Source organism: Furipterus horrens, unplaced genomic scaffold, assembly GCF_987537825.1.
Source record: "Furipterus horrens unplaced genomic scaffold, mFurHor1.1.pri manual_scaffold_5, whole genome shotgun sequence".
NCBI classification, from domain to species: Eukaryota; Metazoa; Chordata; class Mammalia; order Chiroptera; family Furipteridae; genus Furipterus; species Furipterus horrens.
In genome coordinates, this window is record NW_028327175.1 from 145,543,230 (window position 1) to 145,563,086 (window position 19,857).

General features: G+C 38.3%; 1 protein-coding gene across 1 annotated transcript; it reads left to right on the forward strand.

The window, feature by feature from the left end:
• The first annotated feature begins 16,490 nt into the window (after window positions 1–16,490).
• On the forward strand, window positions 16,491–17,725 carry LOC150010075 (nucleophosmin-like). Its single transcript, XM_090279272.1, has 2 exons — window positions 16,491–17,110; window positions 17,195–17,725. The coding sequence occupies exons 1-2, from the start codon at window positions 16,551–16,553 to the stop codon at window positions 17,412–17,414; spliced, it is 780 nt and encodes a 259-aa protein (XP_090135398.1). The 5' UTR covers window positions 16,491–16,550; the 3' UTR covers window positions 17,415–17,725.
• The last annotated feature ends 2,132 nt before the right edge of the window (window positions 17,726–19,857 follow it).

The window sequence follows — 19,857 nt, forward strand, 5'->3', positions numbered from 1 at the left end:
AATTTTCACCACAGGTTAAGTTTTCTCAGATACCTAAACAGAAGTGTGAGTGAGATCTGTTGAAGTGTTCACACTGGATATATACCGTCTGAGAAGATATTTTGCTATTTGGTTACCCTACTCTAGTTTATCTTTCTACATTTTCCTCGTGTTCTGCTTTAACATCAGCCCACAGGGATATGGAGAGGATTGACATAATAAAATATTTAAACATATTTTAAGGTCTACTAAAGAAGTCTTCTTGTTTTATGATAATTATCAGACTTGTACTGAAGTTGTCTCAATGCTTGTGGTTCCATAGCCAGTCTTTGTAGGTTAGACAGAGTTATCAGCATTCCTGAAACTTGTAGATGATAGCATTTTAAGAGGGAATCTTACTCTAACCTTGACTGGTCCCAAGGATAGTAAAATATTTTTCTATAGGGAGTGGCTTTAGGAAAATAAGAGAAATCATTAAAATGTACCCTTGGTTTACACACATTTGTGTGAATTCTTTGGCATAAGAAGAATATTTAATGCTCCTTTAAAAGCCATGGAATTGAGTAAGTGAAGGAAAATACATTTGAAAAAAGGATTCCCAGCTTTACTATTGTTGGTAATTACTTTTCAGGGAGGATACAGGCGGTTTTCATTTCTATAAACTTCTTCCGTAGAAGACATTTGGATTAAGACAAGCTTGATCATTGTGTCATTAGAATTTGAAAGTATATCTTCTTCATTTATATAAGAAGCAAAGCCTGCCACCAAGAAAATTATCTTTCTTATAAGTAACTAATATTGTCCTAAACCATAAGGTTTGGCCATTTAATTTCTTGCTTCTAGGTTGAATGACTAATATGAAAGACATGACTTTAAGTAGTGTAAATCAGTGACATTTTGTAAATCATTTCTATTCTCTCATCTCTCAGAGTCTTCAAATTTAAAAAAAAGGTCATTTTGGAGAATTGCTAATAAAGCTAAAATGTACTTCAGGGCAAGAAAACGTACTTAATGAACAAGTAAAGTCAAGAAATGATGTATTTAAAATTTTTATTTAGAGAGATTAATGCTGCACTTTTCTATTTAAGTTGTACCAAGAATGAAATGAAATGTGTAGTGTAAATTTTCACACTTTAAAAAAATGCTAATTTCCCCATGCCTTCTGTTTGAGGCTTTAGGTATTATAGTGCCACTGACTTTAAAACCATTTTATCTTTGTAATTTGAGGTTTAACCTGATCTCAGAAGATTGGTTATTAAAAGGATGCAGGCAGCTCTTTACACTGATATTCAAAATAAGAACTATAATGGGGATAGAATAGTTGTGAGTAATATACAAGTAAAATATAGATTTTCCTCTTACAGAGCAAAATAAAATAAAAGTCTCTTATTCCTAAACACTCCATCCTGAAAAAGTGTATAACTCCACCATTTGTTCTCAAAAGAAAGATTTGGACTAGGCAGAGACAGCTTAAACTAGTCTCATTTGCCTGTTCAGCTCTGCAAGTAGGTAATTGCAGAAAGAAAAGACAATTCTTTGATCTCAGTGAGGTGCGAATTTGTAAGATTTTTTAGCTGTTTGGGCCTTAGGAAGCAGGGATCAGTACGTAAACAATGGCATTTATCTGGCAGCCTATTACTGACACATTACTATCTTAGTACTTATTCATTTACTCTGGTGTTTGAAGACTGAACTATGTGTCAATAAAGGAATTAGACCAGACACCTCAGTCCATCAGGTTTATCTCAGTTTGCTGACAGGAACAGTAGGTGACATTAAGTAACAGAAAACACTTCAAAGTTTCCTATTCTTGGTTTTGCAACTAAGACAAACAACATTTACTGCTTTAAGCAGCAACAAACAATGAGCGTAAGACTGCAGAGGGAAGATGAAAGAGTGCGCCCAGTTATCAAACGCAAAGCCTGTCCATACCCCGCTTCTTGCTCTTCTCTGAGTTTCTTTAGACAGATTAAAAAAAAGAGATTTCGGTGATCAGTAGCATTCATTTGGCCTCTTAAAAGGAAACCTGCTTGAGAAGGATAGTAGGAAATGAAGGGATGAGAAAATTTTACTTGATTACTTTTTTATTTTTACCATCTACTCTTAATTAAAGATTTCGATATTAATTTATTCATTTCACCATCTTTTCAACAAACCATCAAGATGATGTACTCTATGCTAGGACCTGTATAAAGATAAGTGTCATTATTATTACATATGCCTGGAGATTTGAAAAGTAACACAAAGCTAAGTACAATCTTAGGTGGATGTTAGATCATATTATAGATGAACTATGTCTTGAATGGATTAGTAAATGCTGTTTATATTTTTAGTACTATGTAAATCACAAAAATTGCAAAATACTTGATAGCATCATCAAATAAAAATATATCCCAGATTTTTTCCTCTGTACTTCTAAGTTTGGAATTATTTATAAGAATATTTTATACATCATTTTGTTATTGTATTAAAAAACAGATTGATTTGTTTATTCAGCAAATATTTATTAAATATTGACAGCATGAGTCCTTGTTCTAGCCTGAGATAAAGCAGAGAACAAGACAGACTAGATTCTTGTTCTGAGGAGATAAACAATTTATTTATAACTACGGAGTGTCAAAAATTATATAGAGTAAGTAGTACAAAGTGGTAGAATAGAGTAAATGAAAAGAAAAGGAAATAATATAAGTGATAATAGTATTTTAGAGTGGGTGTTCAGAAAAGAAACTGAAATGATAACTAATAATGAAGAGAAACAGTATTCTAGGCAGTAGAAACAACAAATGGGACGAACAATGGGCATGCTGGAAAAGCTGAAAGAAAACCAGTGATACAACCGGCGTACAGTGAATGTGAGAGAGAGTGAGACTGGAGGAGTAGACAGAAACCAGCCCATATTACAGAAGGAAAGAAATAAGGTAAAGTCAGAGAAGTAATGGGGATCTGATTGTACGGGTGCTTTCAAGTCCTGGTGAGGAAAATTGCAGAAGATACTTTACTTAGAATGTATCTTATTTTTACTCAACCCATCTGCAATGTTTAATGTAGTTAATTCCTCCTTCCTTCTGGTAACCCTTTCTTCTCTTGGCTTTCAGATACTATCTTCTCCTGGTTTACCCCCACCCTCACTGGTGGCACCTTCTCAGTCCCCTTTCCTGGCTCTTCCTCATCTTCCAGTTTACATTGGACTCAGTCTCTGGACCCTTTTCTATTATGTTCACTTCTTTGAGGACCTCACTCACTCTCGTGGCTTTAAATATCTGTACATAAATGACCTACCCTGGCTGGTTTGGCTCAGTGGATTGAGCGTCAGCCTGCGAGCTAAGTGTCGCTGGTTCGATCTTCCAGTCAGGGCACATCAGAGAAGGAAAACTCTGACTCCAAAAAACCTCCGCTGCCTTGCGGCATACCTCTTCAGGGGAAAGGCTAAGGGAGTAAACCCCGACAGAAAATCCGGAGCCGGAGTCCCTAAGGCGGTTTGACATTGTAGTCAACACCGGCAACTCCTGCGGCGCACCTGAAACCAAGCTGTATTGACTCCGTCTTTCCCTTGGACCCTTCAGCTGCGAAGAGAGGGGGGGTCTGCTGCATGGGCAACAGCAGACCCTCCATATCACCCTGCCCAGGCTCTGTAGCTTCAGCTTCACTGGCGAGGACACTCCAGCGTCATCGCAAGATGTCGATTCAACACTGGAGGAGACAGATACCGTGTCACTCCCGAGTTGGACTGCACAGCCATTCTCGGCGGTGCAGATAGACTCTTAAGAAGCTACACCATCGTCTCTCGAGACGGACGGCTGCCGACGACGACATAAATGACCACTAGATTTCTATCTCTAGCTTGTACCTCTCTTCTGCACTCCAGACTTAAATATCCAAGTGCCTAATTGATATCTCTGCTTGGATGTCTAATACTCTGTGTGGCAAATGTATTTCATGCAAAACAGGTTGCTATTATGGCGTCTGCCCCAGCTTTTTCTGCCTCATACTTCCTGCTCCTAGAGAGTGGCAGCTCTCACCTTCCAGGTGATCAGATTAAACTCTTTGAAGTCATCCTTAACTCTTTTCTTCCCTATTTCAAAGAAGCTGAGCACATTTTTGCTCACATAATTTTAATATTGCTCCTAAAGTGCTACTGGTCTCTTTGTCTTGGCCTTTGTTCCCCTTCAGATGATCTTCATCACAGGAGCCTATCTCCCTCTTAGACCTGGAGCCAGAGCACGTCTCTTCACTGCTCAGCACATCACTCAGCGTCTGCATGATCTTTCATAACCTGGTCCCTGTCACCTGACTCCTATGATTTCTCTCCCCTTCACTTACTCTGCTTCCTTGCTGTTCCTCTGCACTTGCTCTTTCTTCTTCCTAGAATGCTGTTCCCCACACACTCTACCTGCCTGCTGCCGCGCCTCCTTGAGGCTCTTACTCAAAAGACAGCTGCGCAGTGGGGCTTTTGCTGACCACTGTATTTAAAGTTGCAACTCCTACTCTCAAATGCATCATTCAATCACCTTTGTTTACTTTTATTTATTTATTTTTTGCCTTAGCATTTATCACTGTCTAATATGCTACATACTTTACTTTTTTCTCTCTCTCTCTCTTTTTTTTTTTTTGCTTGTATCTTATCTATTTAACCTCATTAGTGTGTAAGTTATATTTGGCAGGAATGTTTGTCATTCTATCTATTTAAAATCATCTGACTGATTTTTAAGTTCTTTAAAATAGTGTGGAGAATTATGGCAATTACCCAATAACTCATTTCAAATAATGGTATAAAATACTAAACGTTGAGGTTTGTATTTTTCTTGCTTGTTTGCCCAACCAGAGACGGGAATTGGTGCTCGGATGAAGTGGGGGATCATTTTGGGTTTGGGAATTAGCAGTAGAATCACATTTCTCATACATTTATCATCACTTTTTATAAAAAGGTTATGGTAAAATACATATAACATAAAACTTACCATCTTAACCATTTCTAAGTCTATAGTTCAATAGTGTTAAGTATATTCACACTATTGAGGAACCAATCTCTGGAAATTTTTTAGCTTGTAAAACCACTCTATGCCCATTGCACAACAAACTCCCATTTTCAGCCCCTTAATCCCCTGGCAGCCACCATTCTATTCTCTGTGTCTAGGAATTTGACTTCTCTAGCTACCTCACGTAAGTGAATCGGGTGGTATTTGCCTTTTTGTAACTGGCTTATTTTGCTTAGCATAATGTTTTCAGTGTTAATGCATCTTATAGCATGTGTCAGAATTTCCTTCACTTTTAAGGCTGCATAATATTCCATTGTATATACATAACACATTTAGTTTATCCATTCATTTGTTAACAGAGACTTGGGTTGTTTCTACCTCTTGGCTATTGGGAACAATGCCACTATAAACCGTGTGTGTACAGCTGTTGCTTTTACAACCCAAGGGGCAAGTCCTCAACTCTGACAGCTCTCTTCCTTACACAGTGACTTTTAAACTATTTTTCATGAGCTATGTTACACACAAGAGGGATATTGAAACAGATGAAGAGGTACCTCTTCATCAGGGAAACTGAGAAAGTCTATGAAACCTTCCAGAAAATGACTCCTCTCATCTTTTTGAGTAAGATTGGGTGTCCATCCCTGAACCAGTCAGTCTAAGCATATGATATTGTTGAAGAAAGTGGGACAAGGCAGAGGGTATGGGATTAGGAAACAAGTGTTTAGGCTCACTGGGCATGCTTATATCCAGGCCTGCAGGATGGGATTACTGAGGATCCCACTAATAAATATTTCCTGCACAGAGAAGTGAGCCAGCAGAGGGCACAGTCTGAGCATGTGGCAGGGGGAGCAAAAGTCGGACTAAAGAGCATAGAGGGGAACACAATTTAAACCTTTGTAAGTACAATAACTTTAGTAAGCAAAACTTATAAAACTTGGTAAGCCTTAACTCATGAACTAGTACTAGGTCATGGGCCTTTGTAATTAGGTGTGACTTTGCATCTTGGCTCAGTTATTAAACAATGACATGACCGACCATTGAGTTACTTTGAGCCTCTACTTCCTCACTTCTGAAACAGTAATAGTAATAATAATACTTATCTTGGAGGCTTATTTTGAGCATTATAATACCTATGATCTAGTGCACACCCGAGAAGTAGTAGCTGTTTTTCTACTATGATTGTTAATGGTGGAGGCTGAAGGCCAAACTAAGGAAACTTTTTTTTTTTCATATGGAAACACAGAAATTATCAATGTGAGAGGACAACTTTAGAATTTTAGTAAAAATCAAAGTCTAGCTTAACACACATATATCTGGGATCACAGATTTGACAAAATATATCCATTATAAATGTCCTTTCTTAATAAACTTTACATGCTAAACATAGGTACTCCTGAAAAAATACACATATTCCAGGTTGATGAGTAATTTTATATTTATAAAGCTGGTGTTTGGACATGAGTGCCATTTGGAGAAATCATACTGTTCATTCTGTCTGTGCCTGGATTAATGTTACACATCAGAGTCTAAGAATCCCCTAAATAAATACCATATGCCTCAGAATGTTGACTTTCTGATTCTGTAGCCAGTCCTTTTAATGACTGTCAATGCACAACCCAGTTAGCATCCTATTTCCTTAAAGGCACATAGTCAAGTGGTGGACAAAGAGGTTCCTCAAAGTATAAACAGTCTGTTAATTCCTAATTTCTCCCACTGGGAAATTCATATCAGTCAGAGTATCTCCTTTCCTGTGTCTCCTTGCCACTGATACTGCTAATTCTCTGGAGAATCAGACTGAGCAAAAATGCCCTCTCTCACCTTCACCAAGAATGGGAAGTATTCTTATGGGGGGAGATTGGACTACACACTTCAAATCTCATTAATTATTTTCATCTGCATCATAAAGGGGTGAGGGAAGGCTTTGAGATGAATAACCAATGATCTTGGACAGCATTTCAATGCTATCTGAGACACTGGAAGGCATAGAATGGTACTTTGCCTTCAATGTTTACTTGGCATAGATTTGTTTAACACTGGTGTGTGTTCTTTTACTTTGGTGAAACACAGTGATTGGTAGCCTAAAGTCCCATCCCAAGGTCCCACTGTATTAGAAGAAAGATGATGTATACATTAATAGCTTATATTTACACTGAGCACTTACTAGAGGCACTTACACATATTAACACATAACCTTCACAACAATCTTGTGAGATTGGTACTGTTAGTCTATTCTCTTCCTACAATATTGGGACACCTAGGATTAGTCCTTCCTCAGAGTTACATAGATAGCCAGGAATGAAAGATCAGGAAGATTAACCCCTGAGAAGATAGTGATCCTCTTACACATAAGAAAATGTTGATGTAAAAAGTGATGTGTATTCTAGAACATGAGTAGATATAATCAAAGGAGGTTCAGAAAATAAAATAGAAAGGCTAATATTTATATCTATCTATTGGCAGCCGTCCGTCTCGAGAGACGATGGTGTAGCTTCTTAAGAGTCTATCTGCACCGCCGAAAATGGCTGTGCAGTCCGACTCGGGAGTGATACGGTATCTGTCTCCTCCCGTGTTGAATCGACATCTTGCGATGACGCTGGAGTGTCCTCTCCAGTGGAGCTGAAGCTACAGAGCCTGGGCAGGGTGATATGGAGGGTCTGCTGTTGCCCATGCAGCAGACCCCAAATAATATTTATATGGAGCTCTGAAAATTAGGTAATATTTAGATGTAAAAGGAAATTGGGGAAACTGAGAAAGACTGGTGATTAGGGCCTGAACTGATATATTAGGAGTTGCTTTCTTCTGTTGGAGCATAGCATGCATGAGGATTGTTAGTGAAGGAGAGACAAGTTACACCAGATCATAGAAGACTATAAAATATAAGATTAAATAATTATTATTTTATTTGGTAAGCAATAAGCATTCAATAAAAAATTCTGAACAGAAAAATAACATATTCTTAGTGGTTCTTTATGAGGATTAGCTGTAGATGTTTGCATGTGTAACTGACTGATGGCAAGGAAAAGTTAGGATGCTATTGGTATAGTCCTAGCAAAGAGTAATGAAGCCTTATGCAAGAACATTGTCACTAGAGACAGACAAAGAGATGGATTTGAAAAATGCAAATACAGAATTAAGAGAACTGAGCAAAGAACTTTTCAGAGGAAGGAGGTAGCAGTTCCCAGAGAGTTTTGAAATGTGCCTTGATACAGAAAACAGACTGACAGCTGTCAGAGGGGAGGGAAGTTATGGGGCTGGATAAAAAAGGTGAAGGCATTAAGCCCAAAACAAAAACAAAAACAAAAAAACAAAAACCTCATAGACACAGATAACAGTGTGGTGATTATGAGAGGGAAAAGGGGTGGGGAGGGTAGAAGAAGAGAAAGGGGGGATAAATGGTGATAGACAGTTGACTTTTGTGTGGTGAATTGCACACTTGAATCATATATAGTTTTATTAACCAATGTCACCCCAACAAATTCAATAACAATGAAAAAAGGAACCTTGAAAGGTGGGCTTGGTTTTTATTTGTTAGGAAAGAATGAGGAAACACTCTTGGTGGGGGAAATAGACAAATATTCAGTTCCTGTCTTTCTCTAGCTATTATGAGAATACCCAGGCTTCAAAGTTTTATGCTGGCACTTTCAAATCTGCCATATCAGTCTTGACCTTCCCCCAAAAGACTACTATGGATATATATAGTGGATATCCATTAAATTCTCAATGACTTTCAAGTAAAAACTCCGAATTATTGGAAATTATATTTTCATGTTTCCTACATTATTGGAAAGTTTCCAGTGCTAAATTGATGTTGTTGTTTCCTGTGTTTTTTTTTTCCATTTATTAAAATCAGAAAAGTCTTTTAAAATGACTACTTATTCAGAAACTTTAAGGGATTAGAAAATTTCAAGTGTTTTCTCTCAGATTAACACTGTTCTACTGTTAGAAGTTAAAATAAATCATGCAATTATACATAATATTTATCTTACACAGATGGTTATTATGAAATCATCTTTGTATATATTAAACTTTTCATAATTGGGAAAATACTTCTGTGGTAGTCACCTGGTTAGTGTCCAGAATATACATGCATATAAAAGCCATTTTATATATTCTACATTTTTTATGACATCTATTACTTGTGGTTAGTGATTTTTCATTGCTTTAATTTGTGGACACTTTCTAACCACCACTTGTGGATCTTCGGGGAGCAAACTCCTTCACAAAAACATTTATTTGCCACCACCAAGACCATGAGGGTAGAGAGACAATTCAATATTTATTCTGTGTTTAACAGCATCCTTTGAGAGTTGGAACATGGCTTTCAGAATGTAAAACCAAAGGAGAAAATAATCCCAAATCCAACAAACCCCCTGGAGTTCTGTGGAGACTGGAACAATAAGGCTGTTTCTAATATGTACAGTCTGGGAGGTACTTCATAATATATTTGACAAAATAATGGCATTGAAAATAGATATGTAATAAAAGAAAAATAAAACCCTAAAGTAAAATATAAAAACCATTGGGGTCTATTTGTATGCACTATTGAATTATTTACCTAATTTTTCTGTGTCCCTGCAATGCAAAGTTACTGAGAGGCCTAGCAAAGCTGGCTCTTTCATTTCTTAAGTGGAGAACACAGGCAAATACTCCACCTTTCTGAACTCTAGTCTTACCATATGTAAACGGAAGAAAACGATGCCTGATTGACTTACGTATTCCCGAGGGTACTGTGAGGGTCAGAACACAGATGAAATCATGTATGTGAAAGTGCTTTATAAACTGTAACACATTGCACATAAGCAAGATATTATCTTGAAATAGAGACACTAATATTCCTTTTCTACTTTGTAAGGATGTTGCGAGGAGAAATAAAGTAACATATATTAAGGACTGAGGACTTGGAGAGAAAGATACATAAGTGAAAGATATTATTATCTCTCATTACCTTATAATTAATTATAGTAACTTTGTAATAATAATTCAGAAAAATCTGTTTAGGCTCTGAATCTATGGGTAGAAAACTTTTCAAGAGTTGAAGTGATGGATTGATTTTCTTTTGAATCAAATAAATGACTAGAATCTGGGAAAAAATTGAGGTTAACTAGAATTATGGCTAGAATACATCCATAAAGCAGGGCTTTTAACTGTACAGGGATGGGCAAAAGTAAATGCATTGTGCCATTGTGATATTATTTTGAGTTAATAAAGCTATTGTAATAAAGACCTGCATGTCTTTTTCCATACAGACAACTGTTAACTTACTTTTGCCCACCCCATACGTATCTTCCTTTAGTTACTTCATGCCTTGAAAAACTGAAGATACCTTTTTTCTATAAATGAAAGGCCAGAACTCAGACCTTCATCCCAGAACTTGTTAAAGACATTCTTCTTTAAACTGTAGTGCTTTGTTGAGCCTAAAGAACATTGAAATGTTTAATAATGGGGCAAAATATGTTCCTATGGTCTGCCCTTTAAAATTTTCTAATGTGATCACTCCCAACAGAAACACATCCAATACAAAGGAAGAGACTCAGAACAAAGCAATTTTAATAATTACATTTTTAATATTTTTATTTGTTCATTCTTCAATTAAAGGAAAATAGCTTGATTATATGCTGTCAAATATGGCAACTCCATTGATTTTCAGATCAAGACAAAACACAGTGTGTGGTCAGAAATATTGTTTGTTTCTACCTTACCTTCTACATTAAATTATCTTGAAAAAATATTGGTATAATCTAGATGTCCAAAGGCTCCTGGGATTTCTAAGGAAAATCAGCTCAAAACAAAGATAATGCATTGTTTCTAACATAGAAGGTCTATGTAAACCATTTCGTTGACTCAGTCTTTATGATGACTACCAGGAGGCGAACAGGAAGTGAAGTGTGCATATTTTAGAGTTATAAAAAAGTATCATAAAAACAATTTGGTCTGAAAGCACTATTTACTATAGCTTACATTTATAAAGACCCTCTAATTTTCTAAAATATTAATAAAAATATATAAAATTGGATATTTGATTGTGATATCACTAAGTTTGCCCAAAGATCAGAAATCAATAGTGGGACAGTATTTTCAAATATTAATTCTGTCATTCTCTAATCAAGGAAGTTGCTAGTCTATTCGATAGTCACAAAAGAATTCAGATAACAAAGGAATTAGATTCTGACTTTTGAACTCAAAAGCCTAGTCATGGTCATAACACAAAACCCTGGAAGAACAATAGAGGTGTAAGTGCAACCTCATGTCCTCTGCCCCCCTGACTTTGCCATAGATAACATTAACTTGAGCTGGGGAAGAATCAGAGAAGAAGCCAGGTCCCTCCAAAGTGGCCAGGTATTCTGCCACAGTTCAATGGGAGACCTGAGAGGAGAAAAAACTGTGTCTTTATTTCCTAGCAGAGTCTGGAGGTGATTGCTTGTTGCCTCTAGGAATAAGGGTTGAACTCCCCCAAAGTTCCCTGCATCTGATGGGGAACTCAAATGTTGGAAAAAGTTTAGTTTTAGGTAATAGCTAATAAGCTTAGTAATCAATATATGTAAAAAGCTATTGTTTCAGGACCTGAAGGTATGACCCACCTTGACTCCAGGAGACCATAGGCAGTTCCAACTTTGTGTCTCAGGAGGACTGAAAGCAATCAAGGTGGTATCTGAGCCATTGTGCTCCAGGGTGAGATGACCACAGATAAAGATCACCAGAAAGACTACTGTTCAGAGCACAGATAAAGATCACTGCCCAGGGCATGAAGACCACCACCCAGCGCACAAAGACCACTGCCTAGGACACAGATGAAAGAATGCTGCAGCTTTTATCTAATTAACTTTTCCCCCGAATTCCAACCCCCTTACCTACTCCTTATAAAATGGGTCCATTTAAAATGGAATTTAAGATGACCTGTTAGGGTACAAACCCACCATTTTCTCAGATCACCAACCATCTGAATAAAGTGCCCATAAAGATTCAAGTCCTGTCTCTGCTTATTGGGTCTGGTAGGTGACAGGCAGCATGAATGGTGACCTTTCTGGTTTCACATATAGGCTTGGAATGGAAGTACTAGACCGATTCCCGTGCACCCAAGAGCAGCAAGGAATTGTGAAGGGTCTTGGAGACAGCCTCAGCAAAGTATCTACAGCCTCAGAGTAAAAGAGAAGTAGCATAAAATCCCAGTATCAATGACAGTGATACTAAATTCGACAAGATAGCTGCTGAGCATGAATAGACTTTCCTATTAGAAACAGGACCAAGGATTGCCTACTCTCCTACAAATCCTTTGGTGTTGCAGAAGTCTTCTACTCTAGGTACAACCTAGTGAGTGGGGGTAGAAATGGACTGAGATGAAGTTTCCATCATTGGGTAGTCAAACAGTTTGCAATGTCCACAGAGAAGGAAATAAAGAGAATTTTTATTCCTGCTCCTTACTCCAAATCTACACACATCAAATTAGATTTTTCACAGTGAACCCAGGAATGCATAGGCCCTTTTCTGTAAATGCTCCCCTGGTCCCCTTCCCAAGTGTTCTCTTTGGGTTTGGTTCTGTGTAGCTTCCTGCCAAATACACCTCGTCTATCCTGTTACCCAGAAGTCTACCGAGCTCAAGCAAGGGCATACTCAACACTGAACCTTATTCTCTTCATGCCGGCTTCCGTGATGCTTTTCCCAAGGCACTGTATTACCTTCACCAAATACAGGAATCCAATATGTGGATGGAGAAACACGTCACATGATTATTTCAAGAGTTAGTTTGTACTCCCTGCCCTCAGCTCTTTCTCTACATTGGTTGGCTGGGTTTGTGCCCAAGCATGAGTAGTTACCCAACACGCTAACATCTCTTTAAGGGTTATGTTGAAAACTTTCTTGCCTCTTCTTCCTCTTGCTTCCCACCCACAACTTTAGTGCATATTGCTGCCACATTTCAGCTCATCAATACAGCTCTACCTTAGCTTGCTTTGTTCAGAAACTAGGCTTCTTGACTATATAACTTGTTTGGACAAAACATTAGGCCTTTTTATTCTTGATTAACACAGCATTCATTTTTTAACTGCTCATTCCAGCTGTCTGGCTTGAAGGAAATCTTCTGCTTGGGAGAAAACTTAAGAATAAAAATAAAGTCTTAACTCCTGTGAGATGAGTGAAGTACAGTGTTTCCTTGAGCTACCAAATTGTACTAGTTAACCAAAAATGACCTCTTCAGTTTTTAAGTGGCCAATTTAAACCACACCCTGTAAAAGATTCCATGCTCTATAGCTTGCCTGAACTTTGAGAATGCTGTCTATAATTAGAGTGCTGTACTGAGATGGCTTGCTGGTATGTTGTCATCTGTACATACTGAATACATTTTCATAAAATTGTTTTAGTTAATCCTCTTTTAGGATTCATCATGGGGGGTCTGCAATTCACTGCTCTTGTATTTATTCCACTACCACTGAGCCTCTGTGATCACAAGCACATTGCTGAATGATTCTGAGAAACATGAGTGGTCTGCCCATGGCTTTTTCTTCTGTGTGTGTGTCTGAGAGAGAGAGAATGCAAAGTGCAAAGACATATAGGGGGAGATGGAATATCAGGGGGAAAAAAGGAAATCTAAATGTTATTTTAAGCATCAAAGCTGAGCTCCAAATATAGCTTTTCCTCAATGTGGTATGGTCTACAAGCAAGAATGGCAGAACTTTTAAAAATGCGGCCCTGGCTGCTGTGGCTCAGTGGATTGAGTGCCAGCCTGTGAACTGAAAGGTTGCTGGTTCAATTCCAGGTCAGGGCAAATGCCTGGTTGTGGGACAGGGCCCTGGTTGGGGGTGTGAGGGAGGCAACCCATTAATGTGTCTCTTGCCCAGATGTATCACACGTTGATATTTCTCTCTTCCTCTTTCTCTCTTCCTTTTCCTCTCTCTCTATAAATAAATAAAATCTCTTAAAAAATATAGCTCTGAAAGCCCTGGCTGCTGTGGTTCAGTGGATTGAGCATCGGCCTGCGAGCCAAGTGTCGCTGGTTCGATTCCCAGTCAGGGTACATTACTAGGTTGCATGTCAGGTCCCCAGTTGGGGGTGCAAGTGAGAGGCAACCACACAGTGATGTTTCTCTCCCTCTCTTTCTCCTTTCCCCTCTCTAAAAATAAAGTAAACAAACAAATTATAATAAATAAATAAATAAATAAAAATATAGTTCTGAAAAAAATTAATGTCCTATTTTAAAACTTTCAAACCCACTACTCTTTTACTTGGCCCTTTTTCTTGGTCTGAATGGCCAGTACTTTAGCCTGGGAGTTGAAAAACTCTTTGTAAAGGATCAGAGAGATAGTAAGTAGTTGAGTCTTTGTGGACCAGAAAGACCCTGCTGCAACTACTCAGCTTTGCATCTGGAGCTTGAGACTAGCCAAAGGTAATATGTAAGTAAATGTGCATGGCTGTGTTCCAATAAAGCTTTATTCATGGACATTGAAATTTGGCTCACAGGCTATAGTTTGCAAACCCCTGTTTTATCACAATTTGGTATAGGAAATCCTAGTCACATTTTTGGATCTGGAAGAACTGCTGTCTGTTGTATAGCTTCAACTTAACTACTCCCTCTGGCCACAGCCAAATATTTTGTAGAGGAGGAGTTTCATTCGGCTCCCAAATGCTTCCATTTCTTAAGCCAGAAGCTTTTATGATGCAGCAGAAAAGTTCTAAGCTACTTACAGCCTATGCATGTGCCCCTTGGGTGTCCTAGACACCAAATTTGATTATTGCCGCATGGCTCCAATGTAATTTATACAGACCAGTTGACTTGGCCATCTAAAAAAAGCTTCCTCTGCCTGTCTGTCTCTGTGGGTAAACTCGGTAGTGGAAATAGGCAGGACTTTGCTTTCAGGAGACAAGCCCAGAGGGCACTTTGGCCTTCGGGACTCTTGTGGCAGAGATGCCAAACCACAGCTGTGAAGGGGATGTGAAGGAAGGAGTGTGCAGCAGCCCAGGAAATTGCCCAGCTGGAGAAAGATGTCAAGAAGTGTGACAGCTTAGGAACAGGCCAGGCCTCAGCGAAGCATGAGCAGCTGGCACGTGGACCCTCTTTTAAGTTGCCAGCATAATGTGAAACCCCACATTTCTATGACTGCTCCTGAACTCACTCTCCCTTCCTTGGTGGTCAATTCAATGGTCTATTCTTTCCGCATTCTCCAATTCCAGCTAGGGAAATGGAGTGCTCTGGGTTCTAAATGCCCTCTTCCTCTCTTTGGTTGTGGAGAAGAGAGTGTTTATCCTTGGGGACAAAGGAGTCTTTTTACACATTTTACTCCATCATCAATAGCCTAAAACATCACTTTATCCCAGAAATCTTCCCTGGTTTGCTTTCCCACTCTTACTCCTCGTTTCTTCTCTCTGTACCCACAGAATATTATATGTATATCTGCATCACTCTGCATCACTCTGATTTGTAATTGTATACTTCTCAGGGCTGTCTTATTTAGATTTGTAAAACTAAGGGGCAAGAACAGTGATTTATAATCCTTGTATCATATATTACCCTGCACATTGTGATTTCTCCATTACTTGGTATATTTCACTGATGAAATGGGGAGAAAAACATTTCAAAGATGCTTACACAGAGCAGGCTATCATTGTTCTGATTCACATATTTATTATCCCTCAGATGGTCCCTTATGTCTGCTTTCTTTGTATATCATTCTCATGATGCACTCTTTATCACGAGACGTGGGGATGATCTGGCTGCAACAGTTGTCACCCCGCTGATCTCCAGCATCAATTTGATGGATCTAGCTGTGAGGATTTGTTGTGTTTTACTTTTCCCCCTCACTCATTAGATCCATCTAGTAAAGTACTCATTAATTTCATTACCAGGATATTGTAAAACAGGTGCACACTATGCTTTATGTAGGTAATATTTAATTTCTGCTATGAAACAGAAAAATAAAAGGTGGGTATTACAATAATAATCAATGTAGTCTAAGTGTAGTAACTTGGACAGGTCTCTGAGAGTATGCTTATTTTCTGATTAAACAGTTCAAGCATGGCTCTTTGGTGATGATTTTGTCATGAAATTTTAAGGGTACAATTATGTTAAGGGATAGCTGTGGCCCAGGTCCTATGATTCTACAAGCTCTGCAATATCTATGAAATTTTGGTTTGCTAAGGTAAGGTGAAATAGGCTGTAGACTGGGTTGGATTAAGGAGATAAATAATATCATTGGCAATCACATGATTAAGAACTACCAGCACCTCCAAGGTACTTAGTCTTTTTGAGAAAATGAAGGAAAGGTAGAGACACTGAAATCTTTAATTGGCTTTAAAATCTATTTCTTGTAAAATGGTATGGTCACTATGAAAAATAGTATGGAATTTCCTGAAAAAAAAGTAGAATTAGCATGAGTCACCAATTTCATTTCATGTATATACCCAAAAGAAATTAAAGCAGAGACTTGAACAGATATTTGTACACCAATGTTAATGACAGCATCATTCACAATAGCCAAAAGGTAGAAGTGTCTCTCAATGAAAGAATAGATGACCAGGTGCGATTCCGTCCTGCATGTCTGTTCTGCGGAGCAGAAGTCATTTATCTCTGTCCGCGTTCTCTCCCACCTAAGTGCGTGCTACCACCCCATGGAAGATTCTATGGACATGGACATGAGCCCTCTGAGGCCCCAGAACTATCTTTTCGGTTGTGAACTCAAAGCTGACAAAGATTATCACTTTAAGGTGGATAATGATGAAAATGAGCACCAATTATCCTTACGAATGGTCAGTTTAGGGGCCGGGGCAAAGGACGAACTGCACATTGTGGAAGCAGAGGCCATGAATTACGAAGGCAGTCCCATTAAAGTGACCCTGGTGATCCTGAAAATGTCTGTGCAGCCCACAGTTTCCCTTGGTGGGTTTGAAATAACACCACCTGTGGTCTTACGGTTGAAGTGTGGTTCAGGGCCTGTGCATATTAGTGGACAGCACTTAGTAGCTGTGGAGGAAGATGCAGAGTCAGAAGACGAAGAGGAGGAGGACGTGAAGCTCCTGAGTATGTCCGGGAAGCGCTCCGCCCCTGGAGGTGGCAGCAAGTTCCCACAGAAAAAAGTAAAACTTGCTGCCGATGAAGATGATGATGAGGATGATGATGAAGATGATGATGATTTCGAGGATGAGGAAGCTGAAGAAAAAGCTCCAGTAAAGAAATCTATATGAGATACTCCAGCCAAAAATGCACAAAAATCAAACCAGAATGGAAAAGACTCAAAACTGTCAACACCAAGATCAAAAGGTCAAGAATCCTTCAAAAAACAGGAAAAAACTCCTAAAACACCAAAAGGACCTAGTTCTGTAGAAGACATAAAAGCAAAAATGCAAGCAAGTATAGAAAAAGGTGGTTCACTTCCCAAAGTGGAAGCCAAATTCATCAATTATGTGAAGAATTGCTTCCGGTTGACTGACCAGGAGGCTATTCAAGACCTCTGGCAGTGGAGGAAGTCTCTTTAAGAAAATAGTTTAAACAGTTTGTTAAAATTTTCCGTCTTATTTCATTTCTGTAACAGTTGATATCTGGCTGTCCTTTTTATAATGCAGAGTGAGAACTTTCCCTGCCGTGTCTGATAAATGTTGTCCAGGTTCCATTGCCAAGAATGTGTTGTCCAAAATGCCTGTTTAGTTTTTAAAGATGGAACTCCACCCTCACTTGGTTTTAAGTATGTATGGAATGTTATGGTAGGACATAGTCGTAGTGGCGGTCAGACAAGTGGAAATGGTGGGGAGACAAAGATATACATGTGAAATAAACTCAGTATTTAAAAAAAAAAAAAAGAATAGATGACCAAAATGTAGTACACACACACACACACACACACACACACACACACACTGGAATATTACACAACCTTAAAAAGGAAGGTCATTCTGACACATGCTACAATGTGGATTAACCTTGATGATATTACACCAAGTGAAATAAGCCAGTTGACAAAAGGACACACACTGTATGATTCCACTGACAATGAGATACCCAAAGTAGTCTCTGTAGAGACAGAATTAGAATGGTAGTTACTGGAAGCTGAGGGAAAGAATAAATGGGCAGTTATTATTTGATGGGTGTAAAGTTTTAGTGTGTGAGGTTGAAAGAAGTTCTGGAGAATGATGATGCTGATGTTTGCACAACAACGTGAATGTACTGAATGCCACCAAACTGTATACTTAACATGTATAGTTAAAGTGAGAAATTTATGTTATGTATGCATTGCTACAGTTTTTGAAAAGGGAAAAAAGGCTATTTCTGTAAGCCACCATCTTCTTATGCCTACAGTAGCTCTCTCCTGTTGTTCATGTGTGAACACAGCCTCTGTCAGTGGCCCACATTGTGGAGCAGCCCAGATGCAATGCATGTGTACCACGAAGGGGTCATGTTCCAGGCAGTGTGTGTGCGCACGAGCGTGTGCGTGTGTGTTTATTGTAACCCTATAACAAGCTCTTTGCTTCTGGACAGCCGTACTACTGCTGGAATTCCCTTCCTTGAAATAGAAATTTCTGCCACAGCACACGTGGCACATTTTGTATTTGATCCCTAAAATGTTCTAGGCCATAGTTTAACCAACAAACAGTGATGGCATTCAGTAAAATTATCCTTAGATAAAAGGTCTGCTAAGTAATATATTCTCACCTCTACCATCAGTGTTTCTTATGGGCCTTGCTTTCCTTCTCCATGAAATGGGCCAACCATTGAATGAGGCTCAGTGAATTTGTCTAAACTATACCCTGATGATCAGGAAATATAAAGATAAAGCAGTTCCTTAGAAAAAGGATGGTACTTCCTCTACTCTTTTTAATTTGCTCTGAGGCTTATCTAGCACAAAGGAGACTGATCATGCCCTGTTGACGTAACTGTAATTGCAAGTGGACACACCACTCAATGTGGTGGTCAGAACACAGACTCTGCAGTCAATCAGCCTGTGTCCCTGTTTTTCCAATAGCTATATGATCTTGGGCCATGTTATATAACCTCAGTTTTCTTATCTGTAAAGTAGGATGATAATGATGGTATTGTCTTCATAGGGTGCTGTGAGGATTAAATGAGTTCATATTTAGAAATCAGAGCAGAGGCTGGCATCTAGTGTGGACTATATGAATATTCACTATTATTGTTAGCTACCACATGCATGAATAAGCTCTTCCATGCCTGATGTGATGTAGAGGGTACTTGGAAGAGTCTAAAAGTCAGACAACTTGTTTTCTAGTTCAGGTTCAGCCATTTATTCACTGTGTGACCATGAGCAAGTCACCTAAACTTTTTTTTTAATAATTTATTTATTTGTTTATTTATTTTATTTTTAATATTTATTTATTTTAATAAATATTTATTTTAAGAATTTATCATTGCACCCTTTTGACAAAACCTTTATTAACATTATGCACTTTCTTACTATAAAGTATATAACTTTTTTTCTCTTTTCTGGGGCAAGATCTCAGTTAGGGAGACCTATATATGGAAGAAGTTAAATAAGCATGAACTTTCTATAAGAAAATGGACAGGCTTTAAAAAAAATGTTCTAATTATTGCTACATGAAGAAAATGATAATTTGGGTAGGTTTATAATGTCACTTGAGAACTTTCAAATTAGCATAATTCCTGATATAAATAAATGGCTTTACTTTAATATATTTTATTTCAGTAATGCCAGGTAAATCTAGTCAAGGAAGACAGTGAATTATAAACTTCAACAATGTTTGAATGAATGACCTTAATAACTATGAATAATATAGAAATGTTCTCAAAGTTAGGCTGTTTCTCTTCATGAAAGCAATCAGTCAAAACCAATATTTAGTTCTGGAGAAATAATCAGTTTGTTAGGAATAGTTTACCAGGGCTGGGTAGTGACAATAGATACATGCCCTCAGGGAGTATGGTTCAGTTCCTCCATTGGCTGTTTAAGTT